The 25,650-nt window shown below is 45.2% G+C and overlaps 1 protein-coding gene across 1 annotated transcript; it reads right to left on the bottom strand.

Annotated features, from left to right (window-relative positions):
* Positions 1-322: 322 nt before the first annotated feature.
* On the bottom strand, positions 323-24,904 carry LOC144753063 (POU domain, class 5, transcription factor 3-like). Its single transcript, XM_078640856.1, has 5 exons — positions 24,058-24,904; positions 9,420-9,531; positions 5,328-5,458; positions 1,663-1,827; positions 323-582 (listed from the first exon to the last, which is right to left on the bottom strand). Exons 1-5 carry the CDS (start codon positions 24,700-24,702, stop codon positions 328-330), a joined length of 1,308 nt encoding a protein of 435 aa, XP_078496982.1. The 5' UTR covers positions 24,703-24,904; the 3' UTR covers positions 323-327.
* Positions 24,905-25,650: the final 746 nt, after the last annotated feature.

Genomic DNA, 25,650 nt, shown 5'->3' with positions numbered 1-25,650 from the left:
CCCTGCATACAGGACCACATTCATAATAGCATCCTTAGAAAAAGAGACACAAAGATTCCCAAAGATGTGAGTTCTTCTTGCCACGGTTGCTGACATATGCAGATATCCGCCATTACTGAAGACGCAGTCCGCGCGAACACAATCAATAGCACCAAGTTCTTGGAGATGAGAACGGCAGCCTCTGAAAAATAGAGCTAGCTGCCAACCATTTGGAAACATTTAGAATTGGCAATATTCCACCCCAAAGGAACATTTTTATTGATCCATTCTAGAGAAGAGAATTGAAGCAGGGAAGGTCTCTTGCTCCCTCCCAGAGGGTTCTGTCACTTAATTACTGTTCCCCATGGGGCTTCCTGGATGCAATGCCTGTGGAAAGGCTGGCATGTACATGGGCGCAGAGGTCATTGAGGTCACAGCATAGCCCTGTGAGGAAACCATGGTTGGCAAGGCATATGTAGACCCAGCAGGGGGTGTCATGGTCTGCATGGCTTCATACATCCCACCTTCCATCTCTTCTAGGTGGGGCGGCAGCAGCAGCCTCTTGCCCTTCTGTCGACGATTGCAGAACCAAACACGGACTACCTGCCAGACAAATAAAAACATATTTTAGAATAAAAACACAAGAACACGTACAAAACTATGAGTATAGTTAGAGGGCGCGGTGTCTATTGCTGAAGAATAGTACTTGCAAACCTCAAAAAGTAACACAGTGCACAGATAAATACAATGATACCAGTTTAATTCTAGAAGGGCAAAACACACAAAATGAAGAAGCAAAGATAGTATCAGCGGTATGTACGAGACAGTTCACTATTGTAAAAGTGGGCACTAGTCAATTTTCACTGGTACAATGTGTATGGGAAGCACAGAAAAGAGGCTTCCTATGATGAGAGAAAAACTGTTTTTATTACCTTCTGAGCGACAAAAACACCCTTGTGTATTGGTTTTTCAGGATAAGCATATCATTTCCAATAAGTGGCTTACTATATACTCCTTTAGTGGGAGTGGTGCGCAGAAGGTGTATGAGGATCTGTGATCATGGACTTTGAAGCTGTTGTGTAGCGGGTGCCTTCCAATAATACCTTAAAGTAAAACCATGGATGGAGAGAGCAACAGGGCATGGCATGGAGTGAGCAACGGGGCATAGGTAGGTAATCATACATTTGAGCACCGGTGAATATTTCAGAGAAGGGAAGAGGTATCTGCGAGAATCTTCCCAATGACCCAATGGGAAGGAAGCTTCATGCCTGAAATTGTTTCCTTGGCAGGGATACGTCAAGAATCTTTGACGTCATTACTTTGTGGAGGAAATGGGCAGGTTTATATCTATGATCCCTAAACTCCCATCCATTCAAATAAGAACAGGCAATGTGATATGATCTGTTGGTGTAGAAGAATTTACAACTTCTACTAGAGTTTATGTGACTATATGGACATCAATTAGACTTCCTGTTAGGTCTGGTTGTCTCTCGTCTTTCTACATAGTTTAAAACTCTCTGAAAACTGTTGTTATACCATTCTACATTCTATAGTTTTCCTTTAACTTCATGAAATATCAGACTATTTTAGCTCTACAGGCCTACACCACCACAAGCTCTCTATCCCCACCTGCAGAATCCTTCCCGTATATGTAATGTTTAAGGTTATCATTCAGTAACTCACATCTTTCTCCAGACTGAGGTCTTCAGCAATCTGATAGATCTCTTGGGGTCCCGGCTTGGAACACTTTTGGAAGAGGTTTTCTAGAGTGCCTTTCACATTATTCTCAATGCTGGTTCGGCGCTTCCTCTTCCGAGCCTGGGCCAGCATTTGCTCCATATTGCACAGCTAAAACAAGAAGAAAACAAAAATCCTAAACTTGAGGTTGCAGATGACAGGCAGCATGTAACGTGTACCAACAGATGAAAGTCAGAGCTTCGAGCAGTCATGGACTTCAGGTTACCATTTAGTGGCACTTACTGATTTCTTCAGGATCCTCTTCAGACATCCCCCTCCCCTCCTGCCAACAAGGCATTCTTACCTAACAGTCAATGTGCAAAGCAAGGTACTAACAAGCTAGTCATGCAAGGTTGATGAACAAGCAAACCATAGCACATGAAAGAGATTGTGATGCCCATCACAAAGCACTCTTATCTTAGTAGAGATTTCTACCAAATAACTCTGGCTTCAACCGAAAGCCTAGAGATGTACGCTTTGTGCACATCTTTCTCATGTCTGGTTGTCTTCTATGGCATGGCCTTGAGCTCATGACCCCCAGCAGTAACCACCCCAAGAACCACACAAGGACCATTGTGAAAACAAAAGACTAACTGAGATTCAGGAAGCAAAAGAATATGAACTGCCATGCACATGGGTCCAGAATCTGGAACACTCAAAGAAGTAAAAACAAACTACCCGATCATCAACAGATTGCTCAAAGAAGACGTATGACTATTAACCGTAATCATGAAGTACAGCATCAGAGACCAGGGGTAACCAACCTTGCTCCTTAACTCGATGGCACTGCCCTTAGGCTTTGGCATTCAGCTTACCTCGCCCACCCATAACAGGACCAGAATTTGATTTGATTTGGGATTTATATAGCGCATGGCTACCCTAAGGCTTCCCCGTGCTGACGATGAGAGCTGTGGTAAGAGACAGAGCCCATTAGTGGTTTAAAGGAAATAGCCTGGTCTTCAGTTTTTTCTGAATGCAAGTTCATTTTGCAACACTCTTAGGTCCAGAGGTAGCTCAATTCACAGTTTAGGAATCAGGTGTGAAAAGGATCTGCCTCCCCATCTTGATTTTTTAATTCTGGTGGTGCAGAGGAGGTGTAAATGGGAGAACCTTAGTAGCCTGATGGATGCATGTGCAGAGATTAGATATCTGAGTTTTTCTGGGACTTTATTATTTCCTGCCCTGTGAGCGATGCAAAGGGATTTGAACTTTACTCTCACAGCGATTGGCAGCCAGTGTAGTTGTTTCAGGGATTCTCTTGCCAAAGTGTGTCTATGGAGTTTGAGCAGGAGCCTAGCCACCGCGTTCTGCACCGTCTGGAGCCTCTTAATCACATACTTGGGTGAGCCCAAGTAGAGAGAGTTCCCATAGTCCAGACGGGAGATTATCAAAGACTGCAGGACGGCTTTCCTTAGCTGATCCGGGATAAGTCCCAGTATCTTTCTGAGCAATCTCAGAAGTTGAAGCAGATACATGACAATTTGTTTGCCTGTCAGTTCATTGAGAAGGAGCTATCCAGCCAGAAGCCTACATGTTTTACGGATGTATGTCGTTACAATGCATGCTTTTTCAACGCATACCTTTACAGCACAGGTTTTACAATGCAAGTCGTTACAACGACTTGCGTTGGGGGGCGCTGGATAGGAATAGTTTCATTTACTATTCCAACTCCAGTCCCCGTGGATAGTAGGGAAGGTTTTGGATAGTAAATTAAACTATTCCCTATCCTACAGCGCCCTCCAGCGCAAGTCGTTGTAATGACTTGCGTTGTAATTCCTGCGTTGTAAAGGTACTGTGTGGAAAAAGTTTCGTAGTAAAGGATGTTTCCCATGTTTTACCACTGGTTTAGGAACCAGTGGGTCTCCCATACAAAATGGCCAGTTATTCAGTGGCCTGGAAAGAGCCCCGTTGCCTAGAATCATGAGTTCAGTCTTTTCCCCGTTCAGTTTTAGTTATCAGTTCGACATCCAGTGGGCAGTGTGTTCTGGCAGGGACCCAATTGAATGTTACCTTGGTTGTGATCGTGGGACGGAGAAACGATCAACTGGGTGCCGTCACCATGCGATACGCCAAGGATGCCAAACTCCTGCATGATAGTGGCAAGCTCTGTTACGTATATATTGAATAGAGTGGGGACAAGGGAGGAGCCCTGTGATACTCCAAATTTTATTGGCAGGCTATCCGAGAAACAGTCCTTGTCCATCATTTGGAGAGACCGGTCGTCCAGAAAGGAGCTTAACCAATCATTGCTTTGTCCTGGATACCTATTTCCCTCAATCTGTTTTTTAGTATGGCATGATTGATGGTATCAAAAGCCGCACTAAGATCGAGCAGTATGATGGCGGCTGACCCTCCATTATCTAGTATGGCTTTAAGTTCCTACTACCAGGAGCGTTGCTTCTGTGAGATGAAGGGCTCGGAAACCCATCTGCTAAGGGTGGAGTAGCTTGTTCTCCTCCAGATAGTTAACTAAAATATGATTGACATGCCTATCCAGGAGTTTGCCAAGGAGAGCGAGAAGCGATATGGGCCGTAGGTTGCCAAGTATGTCAGGATCCAGATAGGATTTTTTTTTAATTGGTCTTATTGCGGCATGCTTCCAAGATAGGTGGACTGACCCTGCCTCGAGTGACATATTAAGAATCTTCATTAGAGGGGGGAAGTATAACCTTGAGAAGAGTGTGAGGAAGTGCAGAGTCTAACAGGGAACCTGATTTGATGGACTTGAACAGCTTGAGGGTAGCCTCTTTCTCAAGCCTAGGGAATTGTGTTAGACATGGGGCAGAAGCTGGTACAAGGGACACAGAACCACTACGCAATTTACTCAACTAATATTCCTTAAGTAGACTCTCTTATACCCAGGACCACTGGAATTAGAGGAAAGAGCCAAAGTATGCGGCGGGGTTGAGTAAATTATGTGGCAAGAAAAGGAAAATTATACTGCATAATGCAGCCCATTTTGTAATAACATTACTTCATTATTTAGTCATTTTTAAACTTGCTAACACTTGCTGGGTTTTGGTTGCACCTCATTAGTACCAGTTTAACACCCAATTAAAGCTTTAAGCACCAGAAAGGTGACCAGTCCAACTTTGCAAAGGGCCTTACACTGTGTGGGAACAGGAGTTTATGCAATTTTATTCACTTTTGAACCTTTGAGCTCTGCAGATTATGCGGCAGTTGATAGATTTTGTGGCAAATGCAGCAAATCTATAATAATGGGAAAATCCCTGCAAAATCGCATCATTACAGTGGCCTGCTTATACCCATCACAGTTCCTTCTCTGCTATGCCCTATGGCATACAAGCTGCACCCAGGACAAGTAAGCAAGCAAACAATTAGCCCCCTAGTTGCCACAAGGGAACATGTTTAAGTTATATAGAACACATAGGATATTTAGTAACCAAATATGAGTGCCTTGTAGCTGAATCCATTGTGGCATTAGGAACCACCTCTCTGTTGTCTTTTGCAACCAATCGCTCTCTCCACGTCCTACCGGGGGAGTCAACACTGTTGACTATCTTGTAAGTCAGTCTGCGTCTGGGTACCACATACCCAACGCAGACCTAAAAGATCCGCCGATGGCCCGCCCCACTGTCCTCCTCACGTACCTGTTCCATATTTTGTGTGTTGTCAGCTTCGTTGAGCCACCGCTGTAGAAGAGGCTTCAGTTTGCACATGTTCTTGAAGCTTAGCTGAAGGGCTTCAAAGCGGCAGATGGTCGTCTGGCTGAACATTCTGCCTAAAGAAGCAGAAAAATACAATATTCACCTGAGGCAGAGGCAAGCGTGGGCTGGAGGGAAACCCGGGAGTGATCCTTTCTCATGAATTCTAGCCTGAGATGGGAAACGGATCTATGTCTCAACACTGCTAAAAGAGATGCATGGCACAAAGCAATAAGGAATCAGAGGTGAAGGAAACAGGGAAAAGTACTCAGGAGCTATAAGATGTGGATAGAGACCGAATGTAACAATATGTTATAATCATGGCTCCCAGTTCTTTTTTTCCATTTCCATCTGTATTTATCCATATTTAAGTTTTGTTAATTATATATTCATATATTTTAGGTTTTGTGAAAAAATTAAGCTGAAACTAGTACATTTCTATATTTATTCAACAAATAAATGTACACTCTTATTTGAATGTCTGACAGGTTTCAACTATATGAAGAGCCACAGATGGTAAATCAATACACGTATAAGAAAATAATAATATTGCGTATTAACAATATGCATATCTACTGATGTTTCAGCCTCATTACTAACATTTCTTACTTCTTTAACTGGCTATACCTGTCAATCCGCACACCAATTGGCCTGACAATCATGACTGACAATATTTTTAAAAATAATGTGAAAAGAACATAATTTCCGTTATTATGCATATATAAAAATAAATAGAGTAGGAAATTAAATTGTGTTCTGTCTCTATTTAGCTGTAAAAATCAGTAAAAATGGAAAAGAGGGAGCCTTAATTACAATGTTTTAATAAAAGTGCCCACTTTTCACAGGTGACCGCTTATTAAGGGACCTGGGGAAGGGCTCTTTTGCACCAATCGCAACCAAGAGCGCAAAACAAGTGCATTCTCAATTCTTGGCTAATTTCTAAGTTCTGAGTCTTCTCCTACAGCGCTTTGAGACTGCTGGGTGTTTGCTGCACTAAATAACAATAACACAAGCACCGAATAAATGCTACATCATGCAGTAATAGTTTTGCTGTGTATATTTAGTTATTTTGTGAAGGAGACAAGAATAAATCACTACCTACCCAAGCAATCAATATCACAGTTAGCTACAATTGTTAGAGTTGCAGATATAGACTTTATAAGCGCAACTTTAAAAATTAGATTTGAAAATGCCATCAAACAGGCACCAGAAGTGCATGCAAAATAAATAACCAATATTTAAAGTTAATATTAAAAACAAATTAAACAAAAAGCATACTTTGATCCAGCTTTGTCACTGAGACGATGTGAACACTATGCATAAGCTTTGTGCAGTTACTTAAAATGAAGGGAGCCGATGGGTAAAGTGGACTGACCCATTTCCCTGAGCTATGTGCTGTGGTAGGTGGACGCAAACTGTGAATGACAATTTAGCAGATCAAAGGATGATACCCGCTGACCTGAAGCTCCTCTATGCCTAAGTATGCATGTTATGTATGATATCTTCTGGTGAGACCTCTAACACTGTCTCAGAAGCCAGACCTAAAAAAACATTTCCATGGTGGGGAGCATTCCTTGAGGAATATCATGTCTTTCTAGAATTATTGGGAAAAATGCATTAGCTAATATCCATTCTCTTTTAGATAGTTGAGTAGTTGATTTTTAGTCTCACCGACAGTGCATGTGCATATTATTAGCCTACAGTGCGGTTTAGAGCCCATCAATTGCAGAATATTGGTTGGCTTCATTGTCACTGACATTTACTTGCTTCTTATTTGTTAACTATGTGGGTTACCTTCCTCTTCATGTGCTTGTCTCACCCCTGGAGCATGAACACATTACTATGTTCTTTCACTGTTCGCTCTTTCAGGTGCAATCATTTATTTTTGTATAGGGACTCTTCAAGAATGTATGTGTTTTTCCGCTGCCTCCCTAATGTGTGTCTCATTCCCCTCTCTGCTGCACTCCATGTTCCTCTTGCTCACCCATGTATGTCCCCCCCACTCCTACCATGTTACCTTCTCGTTCATGTGCTTTCTCCCTGCAAGGTCCATGTTGCTGTCTTTCACCCAGTTGATCCCCCGTACTCCACTCACCCGACACTGCCCCTGTGTTGCGTCTGCAGCATGTTGCTTTTGCCACCCACGCCATGTGTTGCATCCACTCATCGTCCCTCATGTTTCTTACACAACCCTCCATCATCCCCTTGTGTTGTTTCTCCCCCCATGTTGCACCCACCACCTACTTGCACATAAAGTAAGCTTTTCTTCCTTTTTTCTTTTTTCTTTCAGTTACGGATCCAACTAGGATTAGTAACTAAAAAAAAGGCAGCCACATCATTTTGTAGACACACAACTACAAAATGATGGGGTCGCCCACGCAAAAAGCTTTTTTTAAAAAAAAACTCTTTAGTCATTGAGGATGCTGTGCTGCATGGCTAATTCTGTTGTCAATGTCAACAGGTCTTAAGGTAAGAACTATTGTATTTGTTAATGCTTGTAAAAAATGTGTAATATGAATTTGTGATATTAGTTGATTAGCCTATTTGATACTGTATTACAGCAAACAAATGATGGACGGAATGCTGACAATGCAAACATTCTCCCCCAGTCAAAAGTTCTGGGTTAAATCCATCCTTTTTTTGCCCACTACGCCACCCCAGTTTGGACCCGGCCATATGCAAATCAGTCTTGACCCAGTGCCTCATGGGAACAGTCCAGACCCAACTGCAAAGCCAGGTCCTCCCTGGATCGGAAACAAGCAACAGTTTCAGGGTATCTTCTCACCCTTCATCAGCCAGTCCCATCTACATATACTAATAGCATATAAACATTCAGATATTTCCATTTTATATATTGTAGGGCCAATTCACTAGTGCACGTAAGAGTACGTGGAGGAGTATTAAAAGAATGTTACTTTACATACTTCACAAGGGTGTTTGTAAATCTGCCCCTCTAGACATTATTATGAACATGTGTGTGAGTGTATAAATTCTGGTGTTCACTACCTCTTCCAGTGCCCAGTTTTACCACAGGTCCCCTTTCTCTTACCTCTTGTTCACTGACCTCAGCAGGTACACACTGCACCTGTACTTTTAGTACTGGGACAGCAGGGGGGACAGGCAAAACCACTTTCACAGTCTTGGGGCCATATTTATGAAAATAGTGGCGCAGGGCTGCACAGCAAGTCAAATTGCTGCGCTGCCCTGGGGCAGAAGGAATGGGCAGTAACGCAATGTATTTATCCAATATGATGCAATCCTGTCCTTTCCTCCTGCACTGGTAGGTTAGCGCCTATGCATGGTGCAAAGGTGCCTGTGTTGCAGGCAGGGTTATTTTTGTGCAGGAAGAGGCACCTTTGTGCACAAAAACATACCTCACAGGTTTTTTTTCTTTCTACAAGTGCTGCATACATAGAAAAAGAAAAAGCTAAGATTCCCCTCCTTGTTATGCCTAACCTGAGGAGGTGTTCGTTTTTGGTGCATTCCCAGGTTTACAAGTCCTTTTAAATCTGTGAATGCATAAATAAACATGAGAGATGCCATGGAACACTCACTGCAACGCCCAGGGATTGCCTCCCTTGTGCAGAGTAGGGCTATGCAGTGATTTATTCGGCTTTGCCCTACTACAGATATATTAAGTCATTCAAAGCCATACAAAGTGGCTTTGTGTAGCTTACAAAATCAGACTTAAAGGCTTGCATTACACATGTACCACTATGCGTGATGTAAACTTCTTATAAATATGCCCCTTGGTTTGTTCCACCTGCCTTTCCACAGATTGTCACATCTTCAGCAGTTCTGGTGAATACTTTTCTGTCAAATTGTATGCCATGTTCCTTTCATCAGTTTTCGTTAAGTATCTGTCATTGTTTTTTTTATTTACTTGGTACACTTGAGAATGCACAATGTCGGCTCAAACCCAATGCCACCTTCAGGGACACTTTTCTTAAAGGTGTCAACAAGCTATTAATAACAGTGATGGGTAAAGATGATTGCAATCAGATATAATAATATAGTCTCAAATTATAAAGGTCTTACCATATAAACTTCCCAGTGCCAGGCCCACGTCTGCCTGGGTGAAACCAAGAGTGATGCGCTTGTGCTTCAGTTCCTTGGCAAACTGCTCCAGCTCCTCATTGGTCGGTGTGTCCTGTTCAAGGGATAAGAAAGCATCCGGTCAGACACGAGAAGGAGGCGGAGGATAAATTGGTCCATTGATCGAGAGGCCAATCCCCAGACATAGATATCTGCATTGGCAGATTCCTAGTGGTTAAACAGAACATGCACAAAAAAGTACCCAGTGTACACGACATATGGAGAGCAAACCTGACCATCATATGGGCATTTTCCTCAAAAGAACTAATAGTGGCCACACACTCAACTGGCATAGACCATTCTAGCAATCAATCGAAACACACAAAGGACTTATTCCTGAAAATAAGAGGTAATTCTTAATCTAATAATCACTTCCTGAAGTTTGCAGCCTGGTCAATTACTTCGCTGGAGGAAGATGGAACACTGTGGATCATTTTCTGTGCCGTGCTCAGGTAGAGGATAATTTATGCAATGCTACTTGCTCTTACGCCTAGTTTAGCACTAGGCATTTTCCCAGTGGGCTGGAAGGGTGGAAGGCCAGTTTTGGACCAGTTGGGGGCCGGTTTTGTTACTGCAGTTTTTTTAAGCAGACCTGAAAAATTGGCCTCCAGAAACAAAAACAGGAGTGGTGCAGCGGGCGCGGCGCTTCTCACTTGCACCCCCTAGTCCCCTGCTACCGGGCTGGCCCAGTAGATTGCCAGGGGCTGGTTGCTGTTCCCAGTCCAGCCGTGTTCTTTAGTGTCTACTATGAAGCAATCAGTGCTTTGGCTCCTTCTTTTCCGTAGCTTTGAATTGTGCAGATGTTTGCAGACTGAAGCATTGCTGAAACGGTTGTATGTTATGACAATGCGGGCTTTTACCCCGCATGCCATTACAACGCAGGGATTACAACGAAAGTCGTTACAACGACTTTCGCTGGAGGGCGGGCGCTGGATAGTGGAATAGTTTAATTTTCTATTCCAACTCCAGCCCGCGTTGACAGTAGGGAAGGTGTTGGATAGAAAATTAAACTATTCCCTATCCAACAGCGCCCTCCAGCGAAAGACGTTGTAACGACTTTCGTTGTAATCCCTGCGTTGTAATGGCAGTGCGGGGTAATCCCCGCGTTGTAATGGCTGCTCACCCGCTGGGACATCTGGTGTGGATAGTGCATAAGAGTTTCACCTACCACACTCTTTTTTTCACACCCTTGTTTTTGAGCGAGAGCAAAGTGAAAGCTCAACAAGGCGTGAATTACAAAACAAAGACATCAGAGCCAACGATACTACAGGGTTGAAGCCCAACACTTGCAATTTGTTAAGCGATGAGAGAGCATACCGAGTGCTTTACGCAGATGGAAAAAAAAATGTTTTCAACCAACATGAAAAACTTCTGACCTCTGCTTTGACAAAATGGAGTCGTAAATTCGCCAAGAAAAGCAGTTCCAAAATAAATGGAATGGGCGACTTGATTATCATTTGATGCTGGTGGCCTCTGTGTATGCGAAGCATGCATAGCGGCTTCCTGGGCTGCACCGTTGTTTATACTGACTTGTGTCTGATACTTGCCATGTTGTATCTGCTCCATGTGTGAGGGAATATAGCAACAATGGGGCGACCCTGTTTCCCTCAGAACCTGGGTATGTATATAGTAGGCTACAATGGTTCTGTCGGGGAGAACCCAATTGCTTTGAAAAATAAAATGAAAGAGAACCAGGAAGAGTTGCTTGATACCTATTAAATAAGTATGACAAGTATAGCATATACATTGGTTAAATCATGATTTTATTTTTTCAAAGCAACTAGGTTCTCCCCATGTGTGAGGGAAGCATGACCTGTCACTGTTCCGGGCTAGACTTGCACCACTCCTTTCTCGGCTGCATCCATCCTGCAAGAAAATGAAGCTTGCTACTGCCCTGCTGTACCTGTTCAGTGTGTGAGGGATGAAGGAGATGTGTCTGAGGGAAGCTTGCATTGCTGCGGTGTATGCTGTACCTCATGGGTCTGCTGGAAGCTGGTGGTGTGTGCTATGCACGACCATGATCCAAAAACAGCCCTGGAAAGAAATGTCAAACCGGAGCAGCTCCAATTTTCCCCATTCTCTCTATTCCCATCCATCCATCCATTTTGTATCTCTTGTCTCCCTCTCTATCCGGCCTCTCTCCATCTTCACTCTTTTCCATCTGCGCTCCTTCATGCACCTCTTCCCACCGCCCCCACAATGCCCCTCACTGTTTCTGCTGACACAGAGGTGTCAGCAGCAGCCCTGGGACTTCAAAAGATGCCCCCCTACCCTCCAGCGGCTTCAGCCCACCAGGGAAGTGCCAGATAAGATCTATACCCAATCTGGTTCTTCGTGTGTTTGACTGTGGGGCGCAAGCACTAGTGCCAACTGGTCTTTTTCTGCCCCGCATTAGAAGATCGTGCAGTTTACTCGATGCCTGTGTTTTGTTGTTCTGTCTGTGATTAGAGCTTGCGCTGCTGCCTGTTCCACACCTGCAAACATGATACTCCCAGTCCAGTAAAAATTATACTTGCACTGCTGCTAGGTGTACTCCACCTTGGCCGGACTGGGAACCCAAAGCAGCCCTGGCAATTTTCTCAGAGCAGCCCCTATGGAAGCACTACCTGGCCCCCAGAGGCTGGAAATGCTGGCTTGCTGCGTTTGTTACTTGTGACAGATATCGCAACAGCGCAGCAAAAAGAACCCCAAGTAACACACACTTCCAGCCTCCCGGGGAAACGCCCGATGCCCGGTCTGGCAGTCCGCCCCTGATTGGATTGCACTTATCAAAGAACGGCATAGTGCTGTCTCCGTGTAGTTCTTGTTCTTTGCCTGTACTGTGAGTGAGAGTACACACGTGTGTCTAAGTAACATTGATCTGCTGCTGCTCAGGCTGTACCTGTTCTGTGGGTCAGGTGATATGGCTGCTTCTGCTGCTGTGCCTCTTGTATTCGGGTGCTCTGCAGCTCGCCATTATGCACTTTTTATCTGTTTGTGAAGCTGGTAAAAAACCGTTACACTCTACAAAAAAAAGCGAAGGAATTATTTGCCAATTAAATTCGTACAGCTTTAAAATCTTGTACCCAGCTATTTGCTAATGTGGCCTGTAGGTGGCAGCAGGCAGACGCTAGTTCTGTAACAGCTGTATTAGAACTTTCTCCTACACCAGCATCAGACCGGCTGCTGCAATAAACTGAGCCGTGTCAACAGGCGTCCTTTACAGCCCATCGTTGAGAGCCTGGAGATCATAGTACATGCAGGGCCAGGTTTAGAAAGGTTTCATGACGGGTTTGCGCTACTTTTTTAGTGTAGGCCTGATGCAAAATCTATTTTGGTATTTACAAATTAAAGGCCTCATTTATGAAAAGTGACGCATCGCTGCGTGAAAACAGCGATGCGTCACTTTTCACTGCGCCCTCCTTGCGACACCAATGATGTGTCATATTTACAGTATGACGCATCATGGTGCAAGGAGTTACAGATACGTCAGAATTTCTGACGTATCTGTATGGCGCAAAAGTGACGCATTGCTGGAGTGTGTCACAAAAGTGACGCAACTCCAGCAATGTGGCCTTTCACATGGGGCAAGCCCCATGTGAAAGGGCCTGCGTCAGTCTTACGCCTGCTGTGAGGCAGGCGTAAAAAATCGACGCATTTGTGTCCTAGAAGTGGCGCAATGAAATCTTATATATTTCACTGCGTCACTTCTATGACTCTTTCTTGCATCAGAACGCCCCTCCTGCATACATTATACCCGGAATAGGTATAATGTAGCGCAGAGGTTTACAAAGTGATGCATCTACCTAGATGCGTCACTTTGTAAATATGGTGCAACAAGGCACATTTTTTACGCTGCTGGTGCGTCACAAAATGTGACGCACCGGCGGCGTAAAAGTGACACACGGCCTCATAAATGAGGCCCATGATATTTTGTACTGAAAGGATATGCTTCCGGTACCAAACCTACTGGAAGCAAAGGTGTGTGCGTATCGCTTGCTACCAAAATTCTGTGCCAGCACTAGACAGAGGGGAGGAGAGAGCCATATCTCTATAGATCAGCCACGGCCCGTGCAGGTAAGATGGGTGGTGCAGTAGGACCGGGTGGGGTGAGGGGGATTATGACAGATGACTACGCGGGAAAACTAAATAAATAATGTATTTTCCCTCCTTGTCATCTGTTGAAATCCCCCCCGCCTACCACCCCACCGCTCTAACAGCTGCTGTAGATATGGCATGTTCCTCCTCTCTCCCTTTCACACAACATAACACAGCAACTTTGGGTGGTCCGTTGTTTCACAGGTACCTACATCTGGGCATAGGTTGCAAGGATATTTAGCAGCAGGTTGCTAGGTGAATTAGTGTCACTAGGACACTAAATTACATTGAAGCATTTGGTTTTATCTGGTTCAAGCTCAAGAGATGCCGTAGTTCTCCATCTCATTGGAAAGGAGCAAATGTGTTGCACAAAATTTTAAAAAAAACAGAAATAAGAAGGTGAAACTTAACAATGGGTATGTTAATTTGGAAACAAAAATTGAAAGAGCAATTTTTGTTGAGTGCAAAAAAACAAAGACATTTCCTGATCTAAAATGAAAGGTAACCCAACCAGTTCTGTCACACAATGTGAAGAAATGCTGCGATGCTGCACAAGAAAAGGTGGTCTAGTGGTTTAATTTAGATGTATTGTTTGTCCGGCAATAGGAGGTTGAAATACACATTTAATATAATATGGATAAATAACATCACAGGTTTGTGAGGCACGTCATGGCTATATTTCATGCCAAGCCAAATTGTCAGGTCTGCAAATGACTGGCATTAGTGTACAAAAAGGATGCATCCGGGCTGGTGCAAGTGCTTTGTTTACATTAAGTGAATTACAGTTTGCTGAAGTTATCCTCTGGCAATGGCTACCACCTTTTTCAAACTGCTATGTGAAAGATTCTGCACCTTCTTCTAAATGTGTGTCTAGTGTCACTTAGTTGTAGAACATCTGCAGGGTGTAACTTTCACTAATCAACATCTGGTGCGGTACTACCACCTCACTCCCATTTCCAGAGATGGGAATGGGGCATAACATGGCAATTACCGTATATCCTGTAATGAAGGCCTATATGTTGTAATCTAGTACAAATGGTGTCCATTTCATTAATTGTTAGGTTGTATTTGTTAAATCATTGACTGTTTGGAGATAGCATATACTGACATGGGGAGGCCTGGTGTAGCCACTAAAGAGATGGCCATTGCCTAGCCAGGTGTAGTAAATGGACATTGGGTATGGGTATGCTGATAGTGTGGGCACAGAAGAGAAGGGCATCGCCAGACTTGGTGCAGATATAGAATGTTTACGCACTGAAATGCATTATACAGTTACAGATCACATGGGCAAGGCCAGGATTGGCATGGATGCTGAAGTAATGGGCATGGCCAGTCGTGGTGTGTTTAGAGAGGTCATATGTCCAGCTAGCCTTATGTGAAGTTCAACAGCACAGGGAATGAAATGTTGAGTTACACATTCAGGCTCAGACGAGGATAAAATACAAACGTGGATGGTTGCGCATCATGTTGGGTAAAAAATAGGACTAGGTTAACCGCCCTCGCGCAACTCTTCCCGCAATGCATTGAAATCACTCCATAGAGTAAAGAACTTGGAGTTCCTCTTTGAAAAAGAAGCATCTGTCAATGCCCAGATAGGAGGGTAGTAAGCAGCTGCTTGTATCAACAATTCCCACAAAATCATCTCACCTGATTCCCCTCAATGGAGCTTGGAGCCCGGGTGGTTGGTACTGCCTCTACCTGGCGTAGACTCCTACAATCACAACCATGAAACGGTGGCAGTGAGGTGGCATCCTGCCAGGGGCAGCTCCTCTGTTGAAGCGGAGGAGCGATGTCCCATTTAAAATCCCACCAAAACCCCATGAGAAATAAAATGGTAATTTATTACCAGTTTTCATCTCCTTCCCAAGCCAAGCATCAAGTTGGGGGCAGGGTAGCTGCTAAATGGCTGCAGCAGGGAGGAGGGTTGCCTGTCTATGCACTTATGTTTAAATGGGCACGTCTTTTTGGCCGGCCACCTTGAGACGGCCAGCCATACATGCGCAATTAAAAATCTATAGTCCAGCAGTCTAAAGACAGCTGGGTTAGAGTCAGTGCAGACCTCCAGGGCACTATGAAGCGCTGAATGAGGCCGCTCCCTCCAATCAGGGCACTGCTCTCACAGCATGAGAGCAGCACCCCGACTGGTCAAGGGAGTTCCAGACTCCAGCTTCCAGTTCCTGTGGAGGTCCGAAGATGAGGATGCTGCGTTCGCCCAGGAAGTTTTTTCCCGCGCTCCCCCTCTCCCCGTAGATGCCAGCCGCTACTGGGTCCTGCTCATCTTGTATCTGTTGACATGCAAGTTTCCCTGACAGCCACTGAGCTCAGGACACAAATGTTAACATTTAAAATGTATATATTTTTTAGACATTTTTGATTGCCTCACTTTAGCACTCCCTGTTTTATCAACGCACTTAGGGCCATATGTATCAAGGCCAAATGGGTTCGCAAACGCCGAAATTCGCAGAATTTCGGCGTTTGAGAACTCATTTTTGCAAAATGGTATGTATGTAAGAATTTGGGTGCAAAATAAGGAATCGCAAAATTTGCCATTCCTTACTTTGCGATTGCATTAAAGGAATCGCAAATTTTGCGATTCCTTAAATGCAATGTATTAAGCAAAAAAAAATCCAAAATGCCCTTAAGGAATCGCAAATTACCACCAACTTCTAGTTGGTGGTAAGTTGCGATTTCCTTGAAAAATGCACATTTCAGCATTTTTCAAAGTGCCATGTGACGCACATACATGCCCTTAGGGCATGTATGTGCACCACATGTGCACCCATACTTATTTCAGGGGTGCAACAGGGTGTCCTGCAAATTGAGAATAAATTCCCATTCCTTTCTATGGGCCAGGAGGCCCATAGAAATGAATGGGAAAGTATTCCTTAATTGCAAATTCGCAATTTGCAAATTCGCAATTAAGGAATATCAAGATATCGCTAAAATATTGTGATTTTCTTGATACATACCAATTAGCGATTCTGAAATAGCGATTTCTTAAAAATCGCTATTAAAGAATCGCTAATTGGTATCTTGATACATATGGCCCTTAGCCCCCTTTGATAAAATGGATAGAACCGCTCTCTCCTACCCTGAGTGCTTCTAGAGGCATGTCTTTGGTCTAGTGCCTCATAGAAGCCTTTAATGTTGTTACAGATGGAGCAACATCATGGTCTATTAAACCATATGGAAGAGAGCCTTTTGAACAGCATGCATCCTGATGGAATTATTTCGAGATGTCCTCAAATGTGATGATCGCGGTGGAGATGCACTGAACAAAAATAATAACCAGGGTTCATATAATTTAACTAAACTGGGAAGCTGGGCCTGACACCAATTTCTTTGGGTCAGGGACCCAGAACTATCTGTTGCCCCAGAACAGCTTCTGAGTGGCCTGACCACAGTGTCCTTTAACAGGTCTTTCTGCTTATCAGGTGCACAGACTACAAGGGAGCCCAGAACGAAAGGAACTCACTCAAAATAACTTATACCACTGCAGCCAAAGAACTCTACACTGGCATCCAGTGCATAAATAGATACAATTTAAACCTGGCCTCAAGAGTTTAGACCATAAAATTCTGATTGTCTTATCTCTATAAACCCAACTCAAGGGGTGGTAGAACTTTCTCCACTCAAGGCCCCAGGTTCTGGGATTTCCTGCGTGTCACAATCCATTAATCCAGTCCCTGGTAATCTTTAAAAAAATGTTTTAAAAAGACTCATTTGTTGCAAGATACAAAAGACCCACTTCAAAGGACATCATCTTGGAGTAGTGTGCACATAAAAATACACTGTGCCAAAAGGCAGGATATGTACACATGGCGAGGATTTCCTCTGTGTCAGTAACAGGACCATTCCCGATATCTGCCTAAATAACATCCATAAGGCGGGCCAAACAGAAGATAAACCCCTGAAGTGGTACCCCAACCTCTCTTGGTTGTCATAGGGACAGCAGAGTATAGTTCCAACTACCTGTAATCTGGCTTTAATTCCTTGTGTATGTGGTGATGGTCACCCGCAGGAGGAAGTCCCTGGTGGTGTCTATGAAGAATGCAGGATGATATATCTAGGTATAACTATACCTCAAATATCATCCAACCGGCTGCCACAAAACCATAAAATTATGGTGGCTGTACAGGTCTCAAGGAAGCTTAAAGGAGATCAGTAAATTGTTTAAATACCAGCCACATATTTTATAGCATAAACACTGGCTGAGCATAATCCACTGAAGTAGGGCTTTGTGAGTTTTTTTAAACCTCTTAACCTAAAGATTTTATTTTAAATGAACTAAACAATTCACTTTACATAACAATATTGACAACATGTTTTGTGAGTAGCTATAGATTAGCCAGGCAACTCTGTAGAGATAATGATTTTTTAAAAACAGTTTATGGTCTGGTGAAATGCCCAGGGACATTGTTTTATCTACAGCAACAATTAATGCATGTGCTTTTAAAATATTGTATGCTAATCCCTCCAGGCTGCCTTTTGACCGGATGAGCTGAGGCCTGGGGATCCTTATTCTCATCCATCCATGGATGCTGCCCACAATCTTCCAGCCTAACGAAGGCTTGTCCTATGATCCCATTGCTTAATTGGTAAAAAAAGAAATGAGTGCCAGGGACCTCGTCAAGAGGACACTACAGCTTGCACCATACGTTGACAGTACTTACAAAACTACTAACCACCACACTACAACAAGAGTGACACTTTATAATATTACAGGCCCCCAAAGCTATAAGAATGGTTTGGGAGGCAGGTATTTGTCATTGTAAATTGAATTCATTAACAGTAATTATTGTGCTCATACCAAAATTAGGCAGACAGTGCCACCATGTGGCAGACTGTCATAAGCGCAGATTCCTGGCAATTAAGTGTTGGTGCCAAGCACTGGAAACCACCTGCTCAAATTAAGCATTGATGCTCCCTTTTGTCCATTCATCTGTACTATAGGGAGGGCCACTAGAACTATGCGACTGTGTGGCCCTGGCAACTGTCGTATGCTTATGGATTTGCCGCATTTGCCACATAATCTATCATCTGCTGCATAATCTTCAGATTTTGACAAAACAATTTTTGTTTCAAGCCCAAACGGATAAAAAGTTATTAAAAATGCTGCTACATATGTTGGAGTGTATTAGATTTCACTTTGCAAAAATTGACTGGTCACCTTTCTGTAGCATACTGCTATATTTAGGTGTTACGCTGGTACTATAGAAGCACAACTAATGCCCAGACAATGTTAAGTTTAAAAAAGACAAAATTATGAAGTAATACTATCACTAACTGTGCTGCATAATTGGGCTTCTCTTGTCACATAATTAACTCAACTCTGCCACATAATTTGACTCCCTCCTGCCGCATATTTCCAGGGGCCTTTACTATAGGTGGCTGCTTACAGAAGGTGCAAACTCCAGACAGTCCCGGACCTCAGGAAGTTTCTTCTGGTCCTCATTGCTGATACTGCCATCTGTGTGCCTGACACGGCTCACAATGTCACAGCTCTGTGACTGACCACGTATGTGATCTAGATGATGATACCAAAGCTCACTGAGAGACTGATTTACCAGTGTCACTCTGCTGATAATTTTCACTGTTCCAGTTATTGTATCTCACCTGTATGACCTTCTCCAGTGGTGCTGCCTCACTGTGTTACACCCAGGGACACTGGAATTATGGGATTCTGTGGCTGCTGCATTTTCCACATAACTATGGATTTGTTGCATTTGCCACATGACCCATTATCCACTTCATAATCTGTAGATTTTAACAAAAAAAATGTTTCTAGCTCAAACGGATCAAAAGTTACTAAAAATGCAGCATGTGTTCGATCACAGTGTAAGGCTCTTTGCAATGGTTAACTGGTCATCTTTCATTTGGTTATTTGAATATTTAGCTGTCAAAATGGCACTAATGAGATTAAATCTTTACCCAGACAGCATTACTATTTGTAAAAATAACAAAATAATTAATACTATCAAAAAAGTGCTGCTTTATGCTGCATGATTTGCTTTTTTGCCACATAATTAAGTCAACGCTGCTGCATACATTGGTGTTCCCTGCCACATAATTCCAATGGCCCTGGTTGTACTGCAGAAACTGTACTGCAGGCTCCAGCTGTAAGTGCAACATTAGCATCTGTTCTCAAGGCCCCAGTTATACCTGTCACACTGTATTACCTAGCACAATGTGGGCCCAATTCACAAAGGTAAATTTAGAGTTCAGGTCTAAACTTAGACTTCAGGTCTAAGCTTACCTTTGTGAATTGGACCCCTAGTGATACGGCATCATTCGTTTTCCAAGCCCCTCTGTTGCCTGTGATAAATCTTGAACTACAAATACCAGAATGCAAATGGAAAAGAGAATCAACAAGCTACTCACATCAGGCAGAGAACAACTCAGGGTCAATTGTCCTCTGCTTACAGGTGGAATGCTGCTCCTGAGGCGCAAATGTCAAATCGCAGTGTTTGGGTCAGTGTTTCTATTCTGCTGTGCACGCCTAGCTCCCATCACAATTTCATTTATTTTTTAGGGGAGGTATTTCTATAGGGTGGACCTGGGCACATGGGTAATGGAGTGCTTTAAAAGCAACAAAAGCAAGGCTTCAGATGGGATGGAGGGGAGGAGTTTAGAGGTAAAAGAAAGAAAACACATTATTCTGCAAGGTGGAGCAGGAATAGGTGAGTCTCTAGGTCCTTCCGGAACTTGAAAAGAAACATTTTAATAGGGGTGACACAATAAAGGACGAAATTATATGGTTGACAACTGCAGTGGGAAGCGGCAGCAGCAGGCGGAGCACCAGGTAAAAAGCATATACTCTAACCCTGCAGCAGCACATCAGCACCAATAGGGGGCACTGTTGTCAAGAACTAAAGGTCGTCTTTTCTTTAAACAATTTATATTACGTTTTTTAGGCATTACAGAATAACAGAACACACACCAAGTCTGCACATTCATAAAATGCACACGAGTAGAAACTGTTTAGGCATTCTGTACAACCTCAAGCACATCCCACAACCAAAGTATGCCTGAAGTCACAAAGGGACAGCGACATGTGCTAATCCCAATACGGCCCACCCAGCCGGGTGCAATATATACCTCAGTAGATACCACGTCAATACAAACGATGGGGCGGTCACCCAAACCATGTGATCTGTACAGTCCGCCAAAGTTGGTCAACAATTCTGGGCAACACTGACCGGCATAGACCACCCTCTCCAAAAACATACACCAATTATTGTAATCCCACCAGGAATATCGGAATTGAGGCGATAGCAAAGTCAGGGGTTGCCCCACTTAATCCGACATCACAGACGAATTTCACAAAATAAAAGCCACCTTGATGCATCCTTTTCCTTCTGAGTAAGGATAAAGGGGAATAACCCTTCCAACCAGAGATGCCCTGGTACAATATCCAAACTACACATATAGGTACTGGTTGGAATTGCCCGACATCCACACCTACACAAAAGAACTAGTGAACCAGGTGCTGTTGATTGAAAACAACTTCAAATGCTTTGCAGGACATATGAACACCTCAAAGCATCACTTAGGATGGGACCCATCACGACCTAATTGGGAAACAGCAGCAGCTGTAGATGTTCCATACATTAAAGTGTGTTTAAAATATCAATCTCAGCTGTTGAACATCCAAGTATCCTGAGTTTGGCTGATTTCAGTGTTGACCCCTTTCACACCTCCTTCCTCTCCCTGCTCCCAGAGTCTGACCCTCACAGCATTCCATAAAATTATTTTGGTTCTGACACCCCAGTAAGAAATGAAAGCCGGACATACCCTCTACTAAACAGTAGGTGTTGTATGTTTTACCTCGCTTTAAATACTTTTTGCCTTGGGCTGTGTCTTCCTAGGATCGTGTTCTTGTTTTTTGTTAGAAGTCCTCTCCTATGAGTCAGAAACTTGAGCTGCTTGGCCTGCTGCAGGGTGTTCCAGTCAAACCCACTCGTGGAGGAAAAACACGAAGTGAAAGTGCCCCAAGACAACCCTTCAGGGTGTAGCAACAGTGACTCGTAGGAGAATTTTTCAGTAATCATTTAAGAAAGAGTTGATAGCCCACCAACTATATATATGGCCAAGAAGGGCCTAAGAAAAGCTACCCAACAAATGAATGTGTACCCAAATAAGCACCTCCTCCAATCAAAAGTAATGTTTCTAGGAAATATAGATTTGGGGGTGAGATTCACAAAAAGTCACACACCTCACCGCAGCCCCCTGCGAGGCTGCATTGCGCGATTGGGTGGGAGCAGGAGAGCGCCATATCTTCGTGCCTAGCAAAAATGAATGTGTCCTCGTGTAATGCAACTGGTGCTATGTACAGCGCTCTGATACCCAATGTGGGTCAAGTTCGCGCTATATAAAACCCTGTAAAATAAAAAATAAGATGCTAGGCAAAAGACGGCAGCAGGAGAGGTGGGGTATAAGACAGCAAAGTATTTCACAAGGCAACAGGTAGGTGAGCTAAAGAACCATGATGGATTCAACCCAGAACTGTGACTGGCGTGAGTGTTTGATAAGTTTCAGCGCTCCGTCCATCATCTCCTTGTGTTTGTTTTGTTCGTGCTTTGTTCCCCCTAAATTGGCCCAGACGTGGGTCCCTTGCTCACTTTGCCACTGGATTCAAGCTAGCCTGGCTGATGAGGGGTGTTACTCCCAAGCCAGTCCCGGGATGCTTGTTTCCAGTTCAGAGAAGATATGGCTTGGCAATTTGGGCTGGACTGTTCCCATGAGGCAGCAGGTGAAGGGATGATATAAGGCAGTATAAGCATTTTAATAAGGCAGCAGGTGAAGGGATGATATAAGGCAGTAGAAGCATTTTTATAAGGCAGCAGGGAAAGGGAGAATATCAGTGCTTAATTTGCGCCGGGGTTTTACTGGATGATAAAAGGCAGCAGGTGAAGGGTGATACGAGGCACTAGAAGTTGAAGGGTTTACATACAACAGCAGGAGGGGGAAATGATGATATAAGGTACAATGGGGATAACGAGAGACGATATAAGGCAACATGTCAATAGATGTTGTAAAGCAGCAGAGATTTCATTGATGATATACAGGCGCAGGAAGGTGAAAGACAGACACAAATTCATGGCATAGTAGAGTAGCAGAGAAGATGTAATCCTTCCAAGGCAGAATATGGAGGGCTGAGAAGGTGGCAGGGAGTAGATAGTCTAAGGCCGAAGTCTGACACAGAGCAGTAGGAGGGGCGGGGATGATGTAAGGCAGGATAGGGTTAATTAAGCCGTGATGATAAAAAGCGGCCTGATGATAGACCATATGAAGCAAAAAAAATGTAAACAAGTGCATATAGCAATAGAAGCGAGAAGCTGAGATAAAAAGCAGCAGGTGGTGAAGGAGAGGTGGTTATAACACGGGTACATGGGAAGGGATGACGTCAGTGTAAGAGCAGATAAATGAATGGTGCAAGGTAGCAGGTGATATAGGGCGACAGGTGAAGGGGTGAGATAAGTGGGCAGGTGGATGGGTGACTTGCGGCGGGAGGTGAAGGGGATGATACAAGGCAGGAGGTGAATGAATTATAAAGCAGCTTTGTAGAAGGAGGCAGGTGAAGGGACGATAGAAGGCATGAGTGAAGGGATGCTGCTAGGAGGGGTGAATTATTTTTATAACACGGCAGGAGACGCAAGGGATGAAGGAACCATATAAAACGGCACGTGAAGGGAGGCTATAAAGCGGTAAACAAAGGGATGAAGTAAGACGGCAGGTGAAAGGATGATAAAAAAGAGGGGAGGTGAAAGGATGATATAAGAAGGCAGGTGAAGGGATGATATAAAGCGGCCAATAAAGGAATGAAGTAAGACGGCAGGTCAAATGATGATATAAGAGGGAAGGTGAAAGGATGATATAAGACGGCAGGTGAAGGAATGAGATAGAGCGACCAATAAAGGGATGAAGTAAGACGGCAGGTGAAAGGATGATAAAAAGAGGGCAGGTGAAAGGATGAAATAAAATGGCAGAAGAGTCGATGATATAAGACAGCAGAGAGAGAAGGAGCAAAGTTATGTGGAAACGGTTGATGTATTGTATTCGAGTGGATCACACAGCAGGGGGGCTATGGGATGATACAGGACATGGCGCAGGGCTGACGATATAAACTGAAAGAGAACGGATGACCCCAGGCAGAACGGAGAGTGACGATGAACGCTGGGAGGGGTGGGGAATAAAAGAGGCACGGGTTGGAGGATGATATAAATCAACAAGGTAATGTAGGCCAGTAGACGGTGAATGATGATATACGGTAACAGAACGGGTGAGAAGGCAGGTTCTCATAGACTGATGAGATAAGGAGGCGCAGCTGAAGGGATGATATAAGGAGATATAAGGTGAAGCGATGATATAAGGAGATATAAGGTGAAGCGATGATATAAGAAGATAGAAGGTAGAGGGATGATATAAGGGAGGGTACATTGGGGACAGGGAAGGTGGCAGACGTGGATAAAACAACAGTAGCAGGCGCAGGCCGCAGGCTCACCTCGTCTCCACTGTCGCTGGACAGCCCCCCCTCGGAGGCCGCCTCGCTGGAGCTGCTGCCGAGGCTGGACACCCCGCTGGAGCTCTGGTTCTGGGGGCTGACGTACAGGCCGTGGGGTGCGGAGTAGGCCTGGCCCGGGCTGCCGCCGGGCGCGGAGGCCCCCAGCCCCGGCCAGTAGGAGAGGTTCCAAGCCTGCGGGTAGTAGGGGGGCGCCGGGCCCGGGGGGCTGTACTTGCTCTCGGGGGACCCCCGTGGTACCTCGTCTTCCGACAGCGGCTCCTCCTTAAACTCCCTGCGGAGCTCAGTTTCTCCGTCCCCCGGATGCCCCCCAGAGATGCCCGGCTGGCAGAGAGGCTCCGGGGCCTGGAAGGCGTGCCAGGGCCTGGCCTGCCCGGGGTCACCCCCTCCTCCAGGGCGCTCACAAGTCCGAAAGGGGGCCTTCACCCCGGGGAAGGGCAGAAAGGGGTGTCCAGAAGGCTGAGGGTGCCCCAGGGGGCGCGGAGGAAGCTGCCCCATGGACCGCTGGGAGGCTTCTCCTGTGGGCCGTGGAGGGGCATGCCCCATGCCCGGGTAGATGCTCTGGCAGGTGCCTTCGTGAAGGCCGGAGCCCATGGGGAAGGGGGGCCGGTTGTCCTGAGAATACATCGTGTCCGTCTGTCCTGCAAAGGGCGAGAGCGATGGGGCCACTCGCCCCGTCCAGGCCTCACTCTTCCTGGAAGTTCAGTCCTGGCTGGTGATGGGGTCGGATGGCTGCGGGGCCCTCCGGGGTCTCTTCTGGCCGGGCACCTCCTGCCCCAGGTGTCTCTCGAGCCCTCTCTCCCCCTCAGCTGCAGGCCTCGAAGAAAAAGCCCTGGGGTTACACTCTCGGGACTGTCCGCGGTCTAAGCCTGTAACCACAAAACAGAGCGGCCACATTCTCCGCCCATGAGCCGAGCCATTCACAGGGGCCACTCCCCACCCAGCGGGGGACCAGAAGGGGCCCTCCCACAGAATCCAAGAAACCCCCTCTCCACGGACAGCACCGCCGGGGAAACTCCCACACCCGTCAGAGCCACAAAGAGGGACTCCCCACAGTGGGACTCTCCCAAGGTGCCCAAAGACACCCCTCTCTGGGGACAGCCCCCCCAGAGGGGTGCTGCCACAGTACCAAAAGAACCCTCACTCCAGTGACAGCCCAACAAAGGGAGACTGCCACACAAGTGAGAGCCACTGAAAGGCGCCCCCACCCGGAGAGGGACACTTCAAACCAGCAAGAGCGACATTGAGACACTCTTGCATCACTGAAGCGCTCGGAGAAATGACTGTTACACCCGGACAAAGCGCCAAGAGGGAGACTGAGACTCCCTCGCGAGCATCAGAGAGGGACCGTCCAGGCGAGCAGTCGTACCAGAGACAGCCTCTCACATACAACACCTGCACAGAGCGCTGGTGACTGCCCTGCCAAGACTCTCAGAGGTGGACAGTTTACACGTCCCACCGGAATAGACCCTAATCACACCCAGAGCCGGGTGCGCCCACTGCGGGGTCTGCTCCAGGCCCGTGGGGCTCCGGGGTCGGGTGTGCGCTCTTGTCCACCTGCTTTGAGGGGTGGCG

Source organism: Lissotriton helveticus, chromosome 5_1, assembly GCF_964261635.1.
Source record: "Lissotriton helveticus chromosome 5_1, aLisHel1.1, whole genome shotgun sequence".
NCBI lineage: Eukaryota > Metazoa > Chordata > Amphibia > Caudata > Salamandridae > Lissotriton > Lissotriton helveticus.
Note: the sequence above shows the minus strand (reverse complement) of the source record. Positions and strands in the feature narration are given on the sequence as shown.